This window comes from Eptesicus fuscus, chromosome 15 (assembly GCF_027574615.1).
Source record: "Eptesicus fuscus isolate TK198812 chromosome 15, DD_ASM_mEF_20220401, whole genome shotgun sequence".
In the NCBI taxonomy this organism is placed as follows: Eukaryota; Metazoa; Chordata; class Mammalia; order Chiroptera; family Vespertilionidae; genus Eptesicus; species Eptesicus fuscus.
Genome location: NC_072487.1, coordinates 23,757,415 through 23,778,665, shown reverse-complemented (window position 1 = coordinate 23,778,665; position 21,251 = coordinate 23,757,415). Strand labels below are relative to the sequence as shown.

General features: G+C 37.5%; 1 protein-coding gene across 1 annotated transcript in view; it reads right to left on the bottom strand.

Annotated features, from left to right (window-relative positions):
* Nucleotides 1–21,251, bottom strand: part of MPDZ (multiple PDZ domain crumbs cell polarity complex component) — a 183,624-nt gene that overhangs the window by 73,044 nt on the left and 89,329 nt on the right. The window contains exons 13-19 of the mRNA XM_054727012.1: nt 19,535–19,644; nt 16,634–16,780; nt 15,604–15,768; nt 12,855–13,040; nt 11,483–11,692; nt 9,219–9,335; nt 5,439–5,606 (exon numbers count right to left, since the gene is read on the bottom strand). Coding sequence (XP_054582987.1) covers nt 5,439–5,606; nt 9,219–9,335; nt 11,483–11,692; nt 12,855–13,040; nt 15,604–15,768; nt 16,634–16,780; nt 19,535–19,644 — 1,103 coding nt within the window. The remainder of the gene's footprint in view (nt 1–5,438; nt 5,607–9,218; nt 9,336–11,482; nt 11,693–12,854; nt 13,041–15,603; nt 15,769–16,633; nt 16,781–19,534; nt 19,645–21,251) is intronic.

Here is a 21,251-nt window from a genome sequence, read left to right as displayed (position 1 = left end):
CAATGCTGTGCATATCAAATGGGCTTCCAATTAGTGGTTCAGTGCTTTACTACGTGCACCCTGACAATGGGTGAGGACATGCCGATAGCATGCTTCTTGTGAACTCTCTTTTATACTGGTATTCGTTACCAACGATTCTATCAGATGGTATTCACTTACTGTGGCCATTGACATATTCTGAATATAAAGTCTTTGTGATATACACTAGAAATCTTTCCCCAGCTTGTTATTTCTAAGTTTGTAGGGTCTATACATGCAGGAGTTAAATTCTATATGTAATCAAGAATTCTTTATGTATTTTTTAACAAAATTCTTTACACAATTAAATTTGTCAATTTTTTTGTGTGCTTTTGGGTTTTACTTAATGTTGCTTAATAAGTCCTTCCTCTGCACAAAGTAAACAAAATTCTTTATAGTATATTTCTTCTATTTTATAATTTATTTGTTTTCAGATTCAGTTTTAAACCATCTAAAATTTATTTCAGGGTGTGGTGTGAGATATGGAGTCTTTACATATTTTCTAAGCGGGTAATCAATTGCTCCAACACAATTATCTTTCCTCTCCCTCAAAAAAGTTTTCATCTCTATGGAATTAACATGTTCATGGTACAAAGAACTGAGAAAAATGGAAATACCAAACAAGCAAATAACATCTTTAGAATCATCGGGAAAAAATGATAGAAAAATATCCTCCTCTGCACTCGGAGAACCTAATCAATAACCTGTTAGCTCATCCACCCAACTTTGATTATTTCAGTCTTATTAAAAATAGCAGTGTACTTACTAAGGCAATTGGTTAGCTTCTGTATTCTAAATTCATCATGATAACTAGCAGTAAGTCATCTCTCCCACTCCCTAAATAAACATAACAACAAAAACCACTTTTCATCAGAAAAAGAGTTCAAGCTGCCCTCCTTAGCTGGGGTTTACTGTAAATCGAGTAACAAATTTCCATGCATTATTCATGAAGGAGTTAACAGAGACACACAAAAAGAAAGAGCTAATCAACACAGCAGACAACATAAGCCTACTTAAGAAACGTTTCTGGTTGCTGAACAACCAACTGAGTTTTATTTTTAAAAGTCTTATGGATCTAAAAGCAAAACCGTTCTTCCCCCATATATGTCCAAAAATAACTGCAACCTGGTATCTAAATGAAGCTGATACCAAAAATCCATCTAACATGTGCCTCCACTTGATATAGTCTTGTTTTCTGGGGGGGAAAATAGGGGAGAGGTTAAATAAAAATGTCAAATTTACTTGAAACAGGTCTATTTCTTAAGTGTAATGAATAAGCTAAGATTATACTTGGGCACAGTATTTACCCAGGTAATATATTTTTACATAGGCTGGCTAAATTTAAACATTCACTGGACACAACCTGCTTTTCTCTAACAAGCAGTCCACCACTGAAGGCTTCTTCAGACTTTTGGAAAATATGTCATAAGCACAGCTATTCCAACTTACCTTGCTCCCCACTGTTTCTGAGATAGGGTATACGTCCTTTATTGTTTATGCACTGGCCCTCCTCTGCAGAAAGGCAATATCTTTTATATTTTGAAAACGTGCAGTTCTGTCACTAGGATTTCCACAACCATTTTCATCATCTTGAAAATGACTAGAGTGATTTAGTTTTTGACACACTAACCCTCTCCAAAACTTACACATATTTTAAACAGGGATGTAAAGATAGCAATATTCTAGGCTATAGAATGACAATAAGTGAAGATTTGGGAATTTTTTTTAATATTACAGAATCCATGAGATGTGTTTGGTTTAGGAGGTGCAAAAAGGAGTTTCTATCTTGACAAACACCAAGTTCACTGCACTAGAATCAACAGCATCTCCTAGGGGACTGATGCTCAGAAATGGAGGACATGTACAACTAGTAATCATTTCATGCCTGCAGCAAGAGGGAGGGTGGGGCCTGAGGTGAGGATTGGAGAAGGGGAGACTCATTACACAGCAATTACATTTTTATTGGGTGTTATTTTTAAGCCCAAATAGGAAAAAAATAAATGAAAGCATCCTCTCCCCAAAAATATGTTGAGCTTTTAAACAAAAGTCTAGAAGCATTTAAGTTTGAAAACAATTATCTCTGCATTTGTTATGTCTGTGAAGGTGATAAGGAAAAGGGGATAAGAAAGATTAATCAAAAAATTAAAACCTAGAACAGTAAAAAAGGAAAAATCCCACTGGCTTTCTGTCTTTAAAATCCACATTTCAATGGCCTGCTTCTATTAATCCAAATGCCCTGGAAGCAGATATACCTTTCAGATTTGTGAGTGATAGTTATTTCCCTCAAATCCTGATATGATAATTAATCAAAGTAAGGAGACACCACTCCTTTAAAAGGAAAAGATAGCAGAACAGGCTCTCCGATGACAGAGTTTGTACAGAGAGCTCACTCTGCCTGGGGCTGAGGTCCTGTGGGGGTCTGAGCTGCTGCAGGACCTAGGCTCTGCACTGGGGAAGTCCTCCCTTCAGGGTGGGTCCCTGCTCTGGGGGACCAGGTCTTACCCCTTCCAGCACACCTGACCACGGTGATGAGACCCCTCACCAATGTAAGGACACAGGTAAAATTCCATGTGCTTCCAGACACAATTTAAGGCTATTTAAGACTTACTAGAGGCCCGGTGCACAAAATTCATGCACAGGGGTGTGTGTCCCTCAGCCCAGCCTGCACCCTCTCCAATCTGGGACCCCTCGAGGGATGTCCGACTGCCCGTTTATGACCAGTTGAACATCCCTCTCACAATCCAGGACTGCTGGCTCCCAACTGCTGGCCTGCCTGCCTGCCTGATTACCCATAACCGCTTCTGCCTGAAAGCCTGATCACCCCCTAACCACTCCCCTGCCAGCCTGATTGATGCCTAATTGCTCCCCTGCCAGCCTGTTTGCCCCTACCTGGCCTCCCCTGCAGGCCTGGTCACCCCTAACTGGCCTCCCCTGCCGGCATGGTTCCCCCCCAAATGCCCTTCCCTGCAGGCCCGGTCACCCCCAACTTCCCTCCTCTGCCGGCCTGGTCACCCCTAACTGCCCTCCCCTGCAGGCTTGATCACCCCCAATTGCCCTCCCTTGCAGGCCTGGTCCCTCCCAACTGCCCTCCCCTGCTGGCCATCTTGTGGTGTCCATCTCGGGTCCACATGGGGGCAGCCATCTTTGACCACATGGGGGCAGCCATCTTGTGTGTTGGAGTGATGGTCAGTTTGCATATTACTCTTTTATTAGATAGGATTACATATTTAGCAAAGTCAAAAACTTGAGGAATCACTGAGATCCTCACAATCTATTTCATCCTTCTTCACATCAGTTATCATATGCTATACAATCTTATTTTATCAATTAAAAAGTCGCAATCTGAGCTCACTTTCTTTAAGAAAAAGTCAATTTGAAATTTCATAACAAATTACTATTCTGTCTTTTGAAAATAAATTTAGTGCAAAGAGACAAATAGATGAGTGCGTCATCTAATTTTTATTTATTTACACACAATTTTCTAGTAAATATCTACATGCTAAAAAGATGCCACAGAAAACAAAATCAAAACAAAACAAAAACGGTGCAGAGATTCACCACTTCCTAGGAACAGTGCTACTCTCAAAGAAAACTAAAAGCACACAGGAGTTTCACAATTTGTTTTAAAACACCCTCATTAATGCTTTCTTTGTTGTTTTGCAGTTTAAATATTTCAGTTGATAAGCCAGCTTGCCAAAATTTGCTTCAACAAAAGAGTAAACTGCTTGGGAAATGAAAAAAAAAAAAAGGAGGCAAACAGACTTCAGTAAGCCAATATGTTGTGCTGCATACAGCCAGCATTTGCCCTGTAAAATATATGCTTCTCAGTATGCAGATTGTGTAATCCCTTTAAGTAACAATTACAAAGTTAAACAATGCAATCTGTCCCACTGGCAAGAATTGTGCTATGCTGTGGATTAGGAGATTCCATTAGGAGATGAACTCAGCTTCCAGCCCTGAGGCCAGGAAAGGCTGAACAGGGTCCAGACAGGACGCAGTCACAGAGGCAGGCTCAGGTGTGGTGAGAGAGGAGCAGATGCTCCATTCAAGATTATACCTTGCAAACCAATTCAAAGAGACTGCCCAGCATCATTTGCAAGGATAACAGGTGTACCTCGAACATAAAAGAAAATGCTTTGATTGTTCTGGCCAAAAATACTTGTTAATTCAGGAAAACTGTGCTAGACCTAGGAAAATTCTACTTTCCAACTTATTCATAGGTTCAAATTCCCTTCCCACTGAACTTATGTGGAAAATATATATTTCACATATTTAAGAAATAATTATTGTCCATTCTTTTTATCTTAACTGTTATTGGTGGTATATTTCCAACATAGAAAATTAAAGACACATATATATCCACATATAAAAGCTTTGCCAAGATTTAACAGATCCTAACATTTTGCCATACTTTCTTCAATCTCTCTACTTACAACAATAAAATGTATTAAGCTAAATTTCATGATTCCTTTTATCTTCAAGAATAACTACTTTCCTGAAGTTGAAAGGTACGATTCCTACACGTTTAGTTTTTTTAACACATTGCACACATACACACACTCATAAAAATACACTGAATTGCTTTGTATATCAATTTCTAGAAAATATAAACAATGCCAACAAATCAATGGAAAGATGAGCAACCCATTATAAACATAGAGGCCACTGATAGAAGTGAAACCGAATGGCCAATATATGAAAGTGTTCAACCTCACTAGTAATCAGGAACCACAAATTAAATAGTAAGGTACCATTTAACACCCAAAAGATTGGGTAGGTTTTAAAATATTACTTATTAAACATTATAGATCATGTCACTAAGAAAATGAACAAAGTTGGAGCATTTATACCAATAATTTATTTCTAATATAGAAATGGCACAGATATGTCAAATAGCAACCAAATTCTTCATTCATATCCAGTGACTTAAACATATTTTGCTATTCACGATGATTTCTGTGTATTCTTTGGTCTCATTTTATATAAAATCATATGACAGCATTAAGTTTAACTTAGCTAGTAAATATTAAATAAATGCAAGAAATATTTTACTATCCAACTTTGCATGCACAAAATAATTCTAATTTTTCCAAAGGAGACACAGTTAAAAACACAATTTGAGAAATAAGTTTCATTAATTTTTTTCATTTTAACAAGAAAATCCTAATTACAGCTTTGAACCTCTGTGTCCATCACTCTGCATAACAGACCCTAGAATTAAACAGTCCCTGGGAGTCTAAAAATGACCCAATCAACATCACCTAAATGAAACTGAACTTTAATCCAATAATTGACTCCATGACTTGGGAAACATAATGTCTCTGACTTGCTACTCCTACAACTCAACCCTGCATAAACAGTACCCTCTGGAAAAGTACACACAAGGTTCTCCCATAAATGAGATGGCATTCCCTTTGTACCTTGGGAGGAGAAGATGGAAGGGAGGGACCATAGTTCAGGCCATCACTACAAGCACTACTGTGAAGAGATAAAACAGAGGCTGGAGTAGAGTATATGCTGTCATTGTCGGGAGAGTAGTGAGACTCAAATGCAGATTCATCAGCTAAGTCAGCATCGTTTGTGTCCACCTAGGGATAAAAACAATAATGTCAGTTGGAAATTCTGTTCTACTGCAAAGTCTCCACTTGAGACCAAAAGGTCCCTAGTGTCATTCCTTTGTCTATGCTATTTTCTACATGACCTCTTCACCCTCTTCAACACTTCAGAGGCTAATGCAAGAGTACAAGGATGAACTGCTCACCTGTAGCCGAGCCCGCTGGCATCAAAGGCTATTTTATCCCATCAATAAAGGGCTAAAGGTAACAATCAATAAAGGACCTGGATAAATTCTAAGTTTAGAAATGTCATAAATTAAGGGAAATATTTGCCTTTTTCCCAGTTCACTTATTTTAAAATAATACCTGCTCAAATCTTAGAATTTCATAATAAAATGAATGAGGTCAGCTTTTTTCCTATTCAACTAACATAAACTTCTTCAACAGGACTGCCAGACAATCCTCTATTCGTAAATCACACCGAGATGATATATTTTGTTTAAAATGCCTTTAAATAGAATTAAAAACCATTCAAGTTGCAGACCCAAAACTTAATGGTGATCATCAGAAACCAAAGCGAAAAATCTGGCATTTCATGCTGAAATTACACTAGCAAACAAGGTGCCTAATTATGATCTAGTTATGGTAAAACTATTAGCTATGAACAGCTATTGTTGGATAACTCACATAGAGTGAGGTAGCAAATTTCACTACGTATTATCTAAAAAACCTATTACTATCTTCTGTGGCAGAACCAAGTGAAAGATTCAAAGCAGGATAAGCTTGAAGCTCTCCTTACAATTCACTCACTGTTACATCTCAGAATAGGTAGAGCCGACATAAATACTACCCTTATACAATACTATCAGCATTTTCTGCTTTAATGGCAAAACCTGATATGTTGTCTATCTTTGTGATTCCAACTTACACATTTAGCCAGGAGAAGTTGCACTAAAACATTACACCAGGTCATATTCTTGCAAAAAACATGAGAGGAATAGAGATGGACAATTTCAAAATGAACTTCTCTAATAACATTTTTTCAATACATGCTCAAATTCACTAGTGAGTATCTATGTGGATATTTATCCTTTATGAATGTACATTATGTACCATAATTCAAACATTAAATATTTAACATCTGCTATCTAAATAGACAGTATTAACTAAGCCTTGGGCCATATATTATAATAGAAAAATATTTGTTTTAAGTAACATTAAAAAATGTCTCAAAATAATTTGTATACCTTTAGTTGATGCCTCAGAATCTTAAAAGAGATCCTACAATCAATTCATCTAATTATTGTCGAGATAAAAACACCAGTGTTGAGTGACCAATAGAAGATTATGTAGCTAGTTAGGGAGAAGACCCAGGACATTTCCTACCATAAGATGTTGAGCTCACAGAAAAGTGGAACTAATCTTCTCTTTGACTGGTATTCATTTAAGGAGATTCAAGGAAGCTATGTCAACTCTAGAAAAAAAATGTATTTCTCTGGACACTTTTAGAGACAATGATACATTTGTGACCTGCAACATTTCAAAAGAATTTTCTATGGCTGGAGACTATTTTACATATTTATACCAGAGTACTTTATGTAATTCATAGAGTTCTAAACTATCTAGTTTTGAAGTGTTAACATAATCCTACATAATACCAGGTGTACCAGTTAGTAATGCGTATTTTTTTTCAATAGATAGAGTTACACATATGTTGATATATATGCGATTTGATATGTATGCTGTTTTGTTGTATTGACAGCAAGCTTCAAAATTTCATATGTCAAATTTTCTGAAGGTGTTAACATCACAGATACTTTTATGCTTAAAAATGTCGAATTTTGTGCCAAAAGAGAGCATTTGTGAAAAGTTTTAATTCATTATTTTGAAGAAAAGTGCTGCAGAAAGTTATTGTATACTTTGGGAAGCTTATGGTGAACATGCTCCATCTCAAGATACTTGTGAACGCTGGTTTAAATGCTTTAAAAGTGATGATTTTGATGTGAAAGATAAAGAATGTCCAGGTCAACCGAAAAAATTTGAAGACCAACAATTACAAGCATTATTGGATGAAGGTACATGTCAAACTCAAAAACAACTTGCAAAAAGATTAAACATTATTCAGCAAACAATTTCCGATGGTTTACAAGCAATGGGAAAGATTTTAAAGGAAGGAAATGGGTGCCACATCAACTGAACGAAAGACAAATGGAAAACAGAAAAGTCATCAGAAAAATGTTGCTTCAATGGCACAAAAGAAAGTATTTTTTGCATCGAATTGTGACTAGTGATGAAAAGTGGATTTTGAGAATCCCAAGTGCACAAAATCATGGGTTGATCCAGGTCAACCATTAACATCGACTGCAAGGCCAAATCACTTCAGAAAGAAGACAATGCTCTGCATTTGGTGGGATCAGGAAGGTGTGGTGTATTATGAGCTTCTAAAATCAGGTGAAACCGTTAATACTGATTGCTACCGACAACAAATAACCAAAACGAACCACGCTTTGATCGTGAAACCACCAGAATGGGCCAGAAGACACGGCAAAGTAATTTTGCTTAATGATAACGCACCATCACATACTTCAAAACCAGTTAAAGACACGTTAAAAGATCTTGCCTGGGAAGTATTAACCCACCCACCGTATTCACCAAATCTTGCTCCTTCAGATTACCACTTGTTCTGATCGATGGCACATGTACTTTCTGAGCAGCACTTCAAAACATATGAAGAAGTGGAAAATTGGGCCTCTGAATGGTTTGCCTCAAAACAAGAAAAGTTCTATTGGGACAATATCCACAAATTACCTGAAAGATGGGGGAAATGTGTAGCTAGCGATGGACATTACTTTGAATAAAGCACTTTTGATATTTCTTTTGAAATTATCATGTTTTCTTTGATTATAAAATCTGCATTATATTCACTGGTACACCTGGTAAAAAGCTAATATGCAAATCGACCAGTGGAACAACCAGTTGCTATGACACTCACTGACCACCAGGGGGGCAGATGCTCAATGCAGGAGCTGCCCTGTGGTGGTCACTGCACTCCCACAGGGAGAGCACCGCTCAGACAGAAGCCCTGGGCCGGGCTCATGGCTGGCGAGCACAGCAGCAGTGTGGAGAGCCACTCCCGCCTCTGTGGCAGTCGGACATCCCCTGAGGGCTTCCAGACTGCAAGAGGGCGCAGGCCAGGTTGAGGAACCCCCCTCCCCAAGTGCACAGGTTTCATGCACCAAGCCTCTAGTATTAGCATAATGTCCATGGAGACCTGTTATCTCCTTAAAAGGTAGGCAAAATGCTGATTTCTGGCTAAATGCTAAAATAGTAAAAGAATGCCTAGAAAGACTCAGTATGAAATGAGAGCAAACAAGTACTCCGACAAATATTTGGTATGATGTAAAGATTAATTCTACCTGTTGACATAATGCCTTGTTAAAAACATTTTCCACGAATCCAACAAATAGTTTTCACATAAGTTTGTTTTTCTTCACATTTTGAATTAGAACTATTGGAGTTGATGAGAAAATGTTTCGTTTCACAAAAATAATGAACAAAGAATACAGTAAGACTTTAGAATATTTTGCAAGATAAAATAAGACATAAGATTTTTGAAAGAAAGCTTGAAAAGCTGTGGCCACTAACCAGAGCCAAGTCAGCCCTGAAGAGGGCCTTGTCAGCCAGCCCTTCCTCCTGGCAGGAGTGTGGGGGGTAGAGGAAGGAATCCTCCTTGGCAGAAACATAACCTTCTTCTGGAGAAAGCTGCATGGAGAATGAAGTCCAGCGAGTGAGGATGAGATCATGAAAAGGAAAGAGAACGGAAAGAGAGGGAAGAGGAGAGAGGGAACAGAGAGAAAAAGTTAGAGGAGGAGAGAAAAAAATGGGAAAGTTTTTAAATGATACCACATGACTTTAACATAGAACATAAAATATGATATTCATATTTAACATTTGTATTTAAGACACAATGAGGATATTTATTTGAATACCAACATCATCTATTAGATAAGAATCCCTTTCAACTAAGTTTTTTCATTCTTCTCATAAAAGATGATCAAAATCAACAATATAACAACATAATATTTTATATTAAAGTAATCGTCTGGTCATTTTTATCTGACAAATATTCTGGCTAAACAAGTTCTTCATATAGAAATAAGGCAACTTTTATCACACTGACAGGAAGCCTAACATCTGTATTCCAACCTCAGAGAAAATAGGCTAACACAGTTAGACTAGAGGCCTGATGCACAAAATTCATGCAAGAGTAGGCCTTCCTTCCCCCGGCTGCCGGCACTGGCTTCCCTCTGGCACCCAGGACCTGGGCTTCCCTCGCAGCCCCAGCTTCGTCCGGAAGGTCGTCCAGAAGGACGTCATTCTAATTAACATATTATGCTTTTATTATTATAGATTATTAATTGATGATACAGGGTCATGCCTACATCACCCTGTATCATCAATTACATACCAAAGTATTTTAGGAAAAAAAGTTTCTCTTCTTGTTCCACAAATATGAGTTAGTAGATAGTAAACCTCACTTTATATAAAAACTATTTTTCATATTATTGCAATGCATATGAAATTTGAAATAGTGAACATTCTCATGAAATAAATTTATTTTGGAACTAGCTAGGAAAAAACAGTCTGCTTCTTAATAACTGGCATGGATTCTTCTGAGGGCAGTAAAAACATACATGGAATTAATGTTTGCCATTTTCTTTGTTGAACAAAAAGACCAGAACCAAATATATGGTCAATCTTAACATACAGGGTGGGGCAAAAGTAGGTTTACAGACATGAGCACATGAAACACAGAGTTTCTTCTTGTATTATTATTTATTGATTATATTATTTTCCACATGAGGAACTGTAAGCCCACTTTTGCTGCACCCTGTATATGCAGAGTCCCAATGGCCTATCTTCATTCTTACATCCACCTTCATATTGATCTTCTGTTGTGATTTCTACAATTCTGGTTTGATTTCAGTTTAGATTAACATATTCTCCCTCCCTCCCTTTCTTTTTTTATAAATATATTTTCATAGGTTACCAATTCTTTGTGGAGTAAAAAGTGAGGCACAAAAAATGTAATTAACATTTAAAACATACTAACAAAGCTTACTACTTCACAGTCAACAATTTTTCCTTGATGTTTATGCAAATATATCCATGTGTTTGTGGTTTCTTAGGAGAAGGTATATTTGCCCTTTCATTTAAGAATATATTTATATACTGAAAAAAAAATCTCCCAGAGAATGTCTCTCAGATTTCACTGCAATTCAGTCTAAAGTGCTGTGTTGCAATCACTATACCTACTAAAGTATTGACATTATGTAAGCATGTCATTAGTTATTTTTAATATTGCAATAATTAATGACATGAGGGCTCTTCCCTCCCTCAGGAAGCCACCCGCTGATGAATCCACTTTGGAAAGTTCATTTTCTTATTTTCCAGTAATTAGACAACAAATGTGTTGAAATTGACAGAATGCAGGACCTCAAGCCACTCTACAGAGATTCTACTTTATCCCACCCAAATTAAAGATCCCGCTGCTAGTTGTTAATGCTGTTAATTTCTCTAACACTCTACTATATTGGTATAGATATTTTAAGGCATTATTTCTTTGAAAATATTTCAATTCTGTATTATCATGACATTATCATCAAATACAAAAGGTCAAAAGTGAAGCACAAAGCAATGTTACGGATTTATTTTTGAACTTCCTGTTTTATTTCCTTTATATTTAAAAAATATTATTCAACATTAAATCTTTACTCTCAAAAGCCAGTAACAATTGTGTTGATAAAAAAGTACCAAAAGTCATGATTCATCATAAGAACATGTGAATAAGTGCACAAGCCATTTTGTTTGCAAATATTGAAAACAATCAGTAAAATCCAAATTCTTACGGGTAAAGGCTTGGCAACTCCTATTTTCACCGTTCCTGCCGGGGCCCCCTTCAGGGCCTGCACAGCTTCCTCGAGACTGCTGTTCTCCAGGTTCACGTCATTGACAAACATGAGGCGATCCCCAGGAAGAAGGCGTCCATCCTTTTCAGCAACACCGCCAGGAACCAAAGAACGAATCACGATCACAGTGCTCGCTGGATCTACGGGGTCCTGACAGAAGGCAAAAGGACAGAGCAGGCAGCTTCATTTTCTGGGAAATATGTCTACAGGCTGCTCCCCCTGAACTGTAATGGATGGGTAACTGTTTCTGCTGTCTTTAAAAATGTTTGTTAACCCTTCTAATGAATTATCTGGGCAAAAGTTCCATTCACTCTAGAGTTTAGGAAGAATTCACCCTAAACAAGGCTCCCTCTCTTGGCATCATTCCTGAGTTGACCTTTCAAATTATACAGATAAGTTTAAAATAATTTTAACTTTTGTCAAATTTTATAACTATCATCTGAGGGTAGACAGATGTCAGATATATGAATTATTAACACCAGCATTTGTTGAATAGGAAATAACTGCTCTGGAGCATCAGTAGTTGTGAGCATACTGAAGGTAGGGCCTCTCTCTTGAAATAAGGAAGCATAAGGAGATGCCGTACAGAATTTGTTGATGCAGTGTAAGATATACAGCAACGTTAGTATTCGCACAAGGCTCCAGAATCAGGTCCCGTGAACGGCACACCCCGGGGGAGACATCGGAGACGGCGACCGGCTCAGTATTAATTAATGAGGAGCAACAGCTGTGTCTATCCAACGGGCCGCAGCATTCCCTCAGCTACTCACACTACAGAGCACAATGCAAGGCAAGGCTGCAGGTCACATTTGACCAGTTTAAGCTTATTCATGAATTTAGTCAAATGATAAGAATACTGGAATTTATAATATAGCCAATTATAAATCTATTCACTTCAGCCACAATAAATATCTAATACTTTCTGTCTTACCATTAAAATATGAACCACCAATTAAGTGCATGGCAATAAAAATAGCTTGGACATACTCCCCAATGTCCAAAACAACAACAAACAAACAAACAAACAAACAAACAAAAAACACGGTATTCTACAAAATTCCTAAAATGTATTCTGCATATTCTTCAAATCCTCAAGAGTTACAATATAAAAGAGCTCAAGGAATTCAATGTTTAAAAAAATCCTTTATGATAATCAATGAAGCACATAAATTACTATTTGAAGGTTTTACTAGGAACAAGAAAAATGCCTTTGATGACTAAAATAGTATCTGCCTTTTCTCTGCTATCAACAACATGCCTTTGTATATATCATCTTTTATTTTAAAAACTGTTAAAAGTCGGATAGATTTACCTGATAATCTAAAATGCTAAAGCCAAGTCCTTTGCTGCCTTTCTCCAGCTCTATGTGCTGCACATCTGCCTCCCACATGGCCAAAGGCCCGTGAACCTTCCCGGCGTCCGGACCCACATCGGGCATCTCCAGTGCAGGTTCCTCAGTTTCCGAAGACCCGATGAACTCGCCGAGATCTACATGAGGCTGGTGACAGACCAGACAGCTCTTATTTCAGAGGCACTGGATGAGCGATACACATAACAGCACTCCAAGAAAAAGGGAGATTCTTAGTGTCTTTCCAGAAAAAAATACTCTCAACTAAGGGCAGCAACAACTTATCAGGAAACCCTTAGGAATTAAGGTCATAATTACTGAAAGTTATTAGACAAGAAGAAATGCCTAACTTATAACAGGCATTAAAATTACATGGTTCTTTTTGTAAATTTATATTTATTTTTGGAAGTATTGGAGATCTCCCCCTTTTCCCCATTGAACCCCTCCGCCCCACACCCACTCTACCCCCCAGGGCCTACTGCAATATTGTATGTGTCCATGGGTTATGCATATATGTTATTTGTTTAATCACCTACACCCCCTTCACTCTGAAATTAAAAAAAAAAAAAGTATGCACCAGGCCGGCATGGCTCAGTGATTGAGCATAGACCTACGAACCAGGAGGTCATGGTTGGATTCCCAGTCAGGGCACATGCCTGCATTGCCAGAGGCAGCCAATCAATGATTCTCTCTCATCATTGATGTTTCTACATCTCTCTCCCTCTCCTTTCCTCTGAAATCAATAAAAATATATTTTAAAAAATGTATGGTTCAAAGATCTCATATATAAATATTCAAAGGGCCCAGGCCAGTGTTGTTAAGTGGTTAGAACACAGCCTGTTCATGGAAGGGTCTCAGGTTCAATTCCTGATCAAGGGCATGTACCCAGGTCACAAGTTTGATCTCCAGCTCCAGTCGGGGCAGATGCAGGAGGCACCTAATCAATGTGTCTCTCTCACATAGATGCTTCTCTCTCTCTCTCTATCCCTCTCTGACTCCCACTCCCCCTAAAAAAATCAATGGAAAAATATCCTCCTGTGAGGATTAACAAAATAAATAAATATGTGTGTGTGTGTGTGTGTGTGTGTGTGTGTATACATATACATATATATATATGTATACACACACACACACAACAGTTACATATCAGAGTATGATTGTGGGTGATTTTCACTTTTTTCATCAGTGTCTGAATCACCTCTGTAGTCAGAAGAAAAACAGTAAGCTATTTTGATAATAAAAATTATTATTATGATAAATAACAAATCAAGAAGAAATCTCTCAAGGTAAAAGTTCCATGTTTTATGCAAACAAAGGTTCTAAGCATCTCTGTCTTTTACACAAGATTATTTCATTAATAAATTGACGTGCACAGTGGCCAGACAAGATTTGAAGTCAGAAGGGCCTGGGCTTGAAAATTGTCTCTAGGATTTCTCATGTGCTGCCTTGAGCAATATTCTTAACCTTGGCTTCGTAACTACCCATCTCATAGATTTTTGAAGATTAAATGAGGTAACAATGATAAATCATCTGGCACAGAAACAGAGGCTCAAACTGTTAGCTTCTTTGATAAAAATACATTAAAGTGACTCTAGATTAATTCAGCTGTTAATCTAGAAAAATACATTAAATTCTAGTTTGTACACTCTCTTTGCTTTTATTCAATTATTGCACAGCCTAGGACCATGGATGCAAATCTGTCCACCTGTTTTATTATAATAATCGCATTTATATCACATAAAAATGTGTATGGTTATGTGGGGTACTACACAATTTGGACTTATGTTTATTATTCTACCCTATTCTAATCACCCATGTGAATATTAAACTATACACTTTATTCTTCAAAGTTTTCAAAATTATCTCATCTTACTGATTTTTTCAGTATAATGTAAATCAAATCCTAACATCATCTCTCACTGTATCTTAAATGGGATTTCACTTAGATTGCAAATATACGAAGTCCAAATCCTAACTTCAGATATCTCCTGTGAGTCTTCAGAAAAACTAATGAGCTCCATTCCTTGACATTTTGATCTGAATGGAAAAGAATGAGCAAACAGAAAAAGGGGAGTTTCTGAATGTCACAGAGTATTATCTGACATGTAATGTTACGAGCTCAAATTTCTCATTTTTTAAAGTTTCGATAGTGTGCAAATAAGACCAATATATGCAAAAATGATGTGTCCATCCATATTTTAACCATTCCCTGAGCAGTAATGTGTGCCAGGCCCTGAGCTCAGTAGGTTACATAAAAGTATCACTCACCACAAAGATAGTACATACTCACTATTTACATATTTCGATTTTCTGCTCCATGAATGGGGACAATGTAAGTATTGACTTCATACTGGTAGTATGAATAAATTATATAAGCATGAAGTGGGCAATGAAATAAAATATCCCTACATGACCTTATTTTAGTTGCAGAGTAGTGCTCCCAGACAGGCAACATGACTTACACTGCACAGAGGAAAAAACTGAGATTCAAAAAAGGGAAGTGACTTGCCCAAGGTCCCAGAGCTAGGAAGCGCCACGCCTGATTCAAACCCAGGTCTGTCTGACTCCGAGGTCTATCTTTATAAGCCATGGCACAATATAAGGAAACCAAACACCAAATAAAAGAAAAGAGGCCTAAAAACAATTTCAAACACCATTTATCCTTTCCATTATACAGTATATTCAGATTAGTCTCATATCCGTTACCCAATACCTTTTCTGTTAGTTCAATGTCACAGAGGTCCAGGCCTTCCAATTCTGACTGGGTGGTGGGTGGCACAGTGCGACGACAGCACACCATGGTCACTTCTATAGGCAGCTCTTTTAAAATGTTCACCACATCTTGGTGATTTTCCCCAAGCAATGTTATGCCATTCACCTGAGGAAAAAGAGAAGTTGTCCAACAAAGAACTTTTCGTAGCATGAATATTCTTTAAAGAACAATTTTTCATTAAGTAAATATAAATTTTACTACTACCACAGTTCTCCTGTGCTCAGAACTGTAGTTAGACTTGTAACAATACTATGGAAAACGTTTTACACACAAGGTTAGCGTCTGTTGGAAGTGGACCTTCTACAGCACTCAGAAAGATCACTAGCTTGCATCCATGTATGATCTCCCAGAGTAGTAGTTTGGAAGGAAGAGTTAATAAAAACTTCCCCAAAGGATGAATGGGAAAATGGATTATTTTTAAAATTTAATTTTATATTATTATTAAGTGAAAATGTCAAAATGGAAAATGGCATATATTATGCACTAGCATGCTTTTTATAAAAGTGAGGCAAAATAATGCATTCAAACTTTAGTATTTATGAATTAAAAATATCCAGAAGGTTGCATAGAAACAAATGTAATTAGTTACCTAAGGAAAGGAGATAGGAACTGGGTGAATTGGAATAGGAAAAAGGCTTTTTATTATAAAGCTTTTGCATTCTTTGTGATTTTGAAATATGTAAATGTATTACATATTCTAAAAATTGAATAAATGTTTTAAAATTTTTAAACAAGTTTTTATAGTTCTCTGTAATGAAAACAAACAAACTCAGCATGGAATTAGGTCTGAAAATCAGTTCAAATCTAGATTTGAAATTTCTGCTTTGGGTGGAATTTTATGTGTAGATCTCTCTTGAGTATCCTTTAGAGGGGAAATTTAAATAAGAACTTACTTATTCACCATGAAACCTCCTGCAGCCTTTTAAGAATCCTATTTGGGGAGGGAGAGTAAAATGGCATAGCTCCTTACCTCCAATAGCTCATCTCCACTGAAAAGCTTCCCACTATGTCCAACAGGACCTTCCGGTAGAACAGATCGGATAAAATGATGTCCCACTGTTGCTTCCAGACTTATCCCCAAACCACTGTTCTCACTGAACTTGCTCACATGGGCCACCTAAAAAAAGAAAAATCATCACAATTCTAATATTCTTTCATTTTTTAATTCTCACATATGTATTTTACTAGTGGCCCAGTGCATGGATTCGTGCACATTGAAAGGAAATTCATTAGAAGGTGGCTGGCAGGGCAGGACTGGGCGAGATGGGCCAGACACGCCTTGGAGCCATCCTTCCTCGGTTCCTCCCCTACAGGCCACACCTGAGGCGGCGCTGGGGCTTGAAGGGCTTCTACTGAGTGAGCGGGATCCTTTTGGCAGGTGGGGTCCCTCGGCCTGGCCTGCAGGGATTGGGCCAAAACCGGCTCTCCGACATCCCCTGAGGGGTCCTGGAGTACCAGAGGGCACTCAGCAAAGTTGCTGTCCTACAGGGTGTGGAACGCAAATGCAAGTGTGCAGTAAACCAGATTCGGGGCTGACAGTGCCCCAGTAACAATATAATCTTCGGCCAAAGGTGCAAAATCGCGTGGGCCTGTGAAGAATTGGGCTCCCTTCCCTCTGGTTCCGGGGTGCATCACCCCAGAACCGCCGCTGACAAGTCACCGCAGCTCAGCAGCTCCTGCTCCCTGGTGGTCAGTGCATGTCATACCTACCAGCTGGTCAGATGGTCGCTCAGCCTTTTATATATATAGATGTTTGCTCAAAGCAGGTCAACTTTCTCACAGAAGTTCAAAAACCGTATTGCAAAGTGGCAAAGCTTTGCCTTTGAAAGAGCACTGATTATCTATCAGTTTCATGAACCAACAGAAACCAAAAGGAAGCAGCGAGATGCAAGAACCTCAGATACTTTGATGTGCCTATAGACACTGATAAGGATGGAAGGTAGTCTAAACTACCACAGATAAAACAAACACCTGAGCTCAAACAACAGCATAGGAAAGATACCCACTTAGCGCTTACTATGTGCCAGGGACTATGCTAACTCCACTACACAGAATATCTCATTTTCTTCTCAGGAACAGATATAGTTTCTATCCTCGTTTCCCAGAGAGGTTACCTTGACCACAGTCACACACCTAGAAAAGAGCTTTGGACCTAAGCTGTCTGAGCCTAGAGCCCACACCTCTCCCTTATGCTGTTTTGAGGGACAACACTGGTCTTTAAAAGTGAATGAAAGCTTAAAACAAGAAAATGAACTTACTATTTCATACTATTTTACAAAATAATGAAGAATATTAGAAAGTCACCCACTTTCATAAAGAATCCATTCACTATAATATTAAAATCGGAGGGTATACTAAAGATGATCTACTTAATCCCGTGTGTTTTACACTTAAGGAAACTGGGGGATAGACGGCCTGAGAAAAATACTGATTTACAAAGCTCTCCCATCCTAATGATAACATGTGCAGGGTTAGTATCAGAAGCTACATCACCTGACTCTGAAATCTAATGCTGGATGAAATCCTTCTCACTCGTTAAATCCCATTTTATATATCACCTCCCCTGAGAAGTCTTCCAGTACCCCACTCACAATGCCCATCAATCCTCCTTTCTACTGTACCACTCGCCCCATGATTACATTTATGCTGTATAACTACATAGCCAACAATTTAAAGTCAGATCTATGTCTAATTTACTTTTGTTGAGAGCCAGTAAATAGCTTAATTCTTTTTTACTTACAGCACACTTCTGCCCTTGACAGATTGGGAGTGCCATGTGCACAAAGGCCATTAAAAGTTCCCTGTCTCAGGTCTGACATCTGACTAGTCAACACTTGGCTAGTCAAAAGGTTCCCTTCACTATTCAGTTACCAGCAGAAGAGGTGCAGTCTCAGTTATGCAAACCAGTCTCCTCATAGACGGAACATCTCAACTTTCTTTTCATGTTAAATTAACCACAGTGAAGCTGGGCTTTATTGTATTTTTTCCTCAATGCAATTTAGAATGGTAGTAACAGCTGTACTTACTCATTTCTTAACTGACTGTTAAACAACTTGAGTGTTTAAAAAAAAAAAAGATCATTATCATGAGTATTCAATGAATACTGCTTGGCACGCAGTGCTCAATAAATGTTAGTTATTAATAATATATGAAATCTATTGTCTTTTATCTCTTCTAATCTAGAGTTACTTGGATATTATAAGCAATAATATAAATTCAACCTAATCTAGTATTACATTTTTCCTTTTGAAATCCCTAAAATTTTCTGGTGCACATCTAAAGGCTGATAATGTGTATCATCTTTATTAAACCTCTTTTTAGGAAGCAAATAACAATTGCTATCCTAGCTATGAAAACTATTAATAAACATAAAACATTCAATATGGCCTTAGTGATATGAAAAAAGCAGATAGAAGTACATACCTCTGAAGTAAAATAAATACATGAGAGTGGTAATAGGAAAAGCATTTTTTACAATTTTGTATATAGGTCATGATTCATTTTTGTTTTATCTTTAAGTAAATATTGTCATTCTTTTCTGATTCTTTCTATGAATCCCAAGTTTAATAATCAGAAAAACAACCTTCCTAGTATTTATATAAGATATATTACCACCAGGAATATTAAAATATTGACTTATGAATTCTAAAACTTCAATGCCATTTATTTCCGTTTCCTGGTTACTATCAAGAACTTTCTCCAAATTGAACTTTTTAAATACCTGAGTCAGCACATTTAGATCTCTGAAAAAAACGCTGGGCATTTGCTACTTCTCAAAGACTCTTTATGACCAACACTTTTATTGCTCTCATGAACTTCTTGATCAAATACAGTTACAAATGAGGAAGTTAGGGAGGGTAAGGTAACATACCACTATCTCATAATTAATTCCCATAATCCTTTGCCACTTTTTCAGCAGGGCAGTTTCCTGTTGCTGTGCATCTTCCATTTCTTCTATTTCAGCTAACAGTAAGGGATACCCTGAAACAGTCAACACAATTAAGTTAGTGACAAACCACAAAAATTATTCTTATTTTAACATTCTGTACCAGGGGAGATCAGAACCTGTCTATCATACAAAGTCTGACTCATCACCCAATAGATGAGGTACTCTACTTCTCTACATATTTAGAACCCTAACATCTGCATGTTCAAACACTATTTTCTTTTCTGAGAAGTCTTTTAAATCTTGAACACATTTCCATTAAAGTGTCCATATATTATCTGACATTTATTTAAAAGAACCAGGACCCCGAGTCCCTCCAGGTTTCACTTGGTGGTCTTTTGGTGTCTCTATAGTAAAAAACCATGCTGCCTTTTATGTTAGTTTATCTATTTCATTTTCATTTGGTTCTACAGAGTAAAGAAGAACCATGCCACACCTTAACAAAAACAGACAGAAGAAATTAACAAATAATATATGCAACTCATGTACAATGAGTATAAAAATAAGAAAAAACTTGAGAAACAGAATGCACATTAAAATAAAACCCCATAATTGGAATTGCACTAATTGGTAAAAAGAAAAAAAAAATTGGAAAGAAATTCACTAAACAAATTATGTAAACAATATTGAGTTAAAATATTTAGCTAAAGTAAGAAACTGGTTGAAATGAATTTGCAAGTCATATTCAAATATTTCCATATTTCATCATAGTTCTTCCTCATGAGGTTGTCTTTTAAAAAATCTCTACAAGGCACACTCTAAGTTAAAACTTTAATATCCTTTTTTAGCATTCAAATTTCAAATGTAAAGAGTGTTGTAAAATTCAGATTTCTTAACTGCCTCCTATTTAATGGAATTAATGAGCTTTCACTCTAGGTCTGTTCTGCACATCTTATGCCTTAAATTAATAAAATGATTTGGTTTCTCTTTGAAAAACTGAAAACAATAAACTATATATATATATTTTTTTTTTTTTTTTTAATTTGGAGACTAGCCCACCCAAATGAGTGTTTTCTTTTCAAAATTAAATTCAGTCCAGAGAGGCATCACCCCGCAGGGGTGAACACAGATTCTTTCAACTTGATTAGGGTTAGAAAGAGGAGTCAGCTCAGAGCCCTACCTCCTCACTCACCCTCTTTCTCTGACTCTGCTGTCCATACAGAGCCGGGCAGTGACTCAAACAGGTGGGCTTCTGAGTGCAGAAAGTGGGGAATCTGTATGCTGCTGCTAACAAATCTGAGATCTGTCTTCATACAACCCACATGCACAATCCTCCATTCTCCTCCTTCCCCAACTGCCCCAAGTCAAAATTTCAGACAGATTTTAAAAATCATGAAGTCCAGTCCTCTGATCTTACTGAGAAGCCAAATGACTTGTCCGGGCTCACACAAAGAGTCAAATTTCTGTGGAGGTGGCAACTTACTCCCTTGTCTAGAAACCAAGCACTAGTGTCGATGGATGCATTAGAACACAGGTTTTTCCAAAGGAATTTGGGAGCCTTGATTCTCAGTCTAGAGTCTCACCCGTCTATCCTTGCACACAAAGCCAACTAGGTGGTCTGAGCTGCCAGACAATGCCCGCACCCATCCCCACTTACTATCTCATTTTTATCCTTTCTCCCTACTCCTGATACTCACTTACA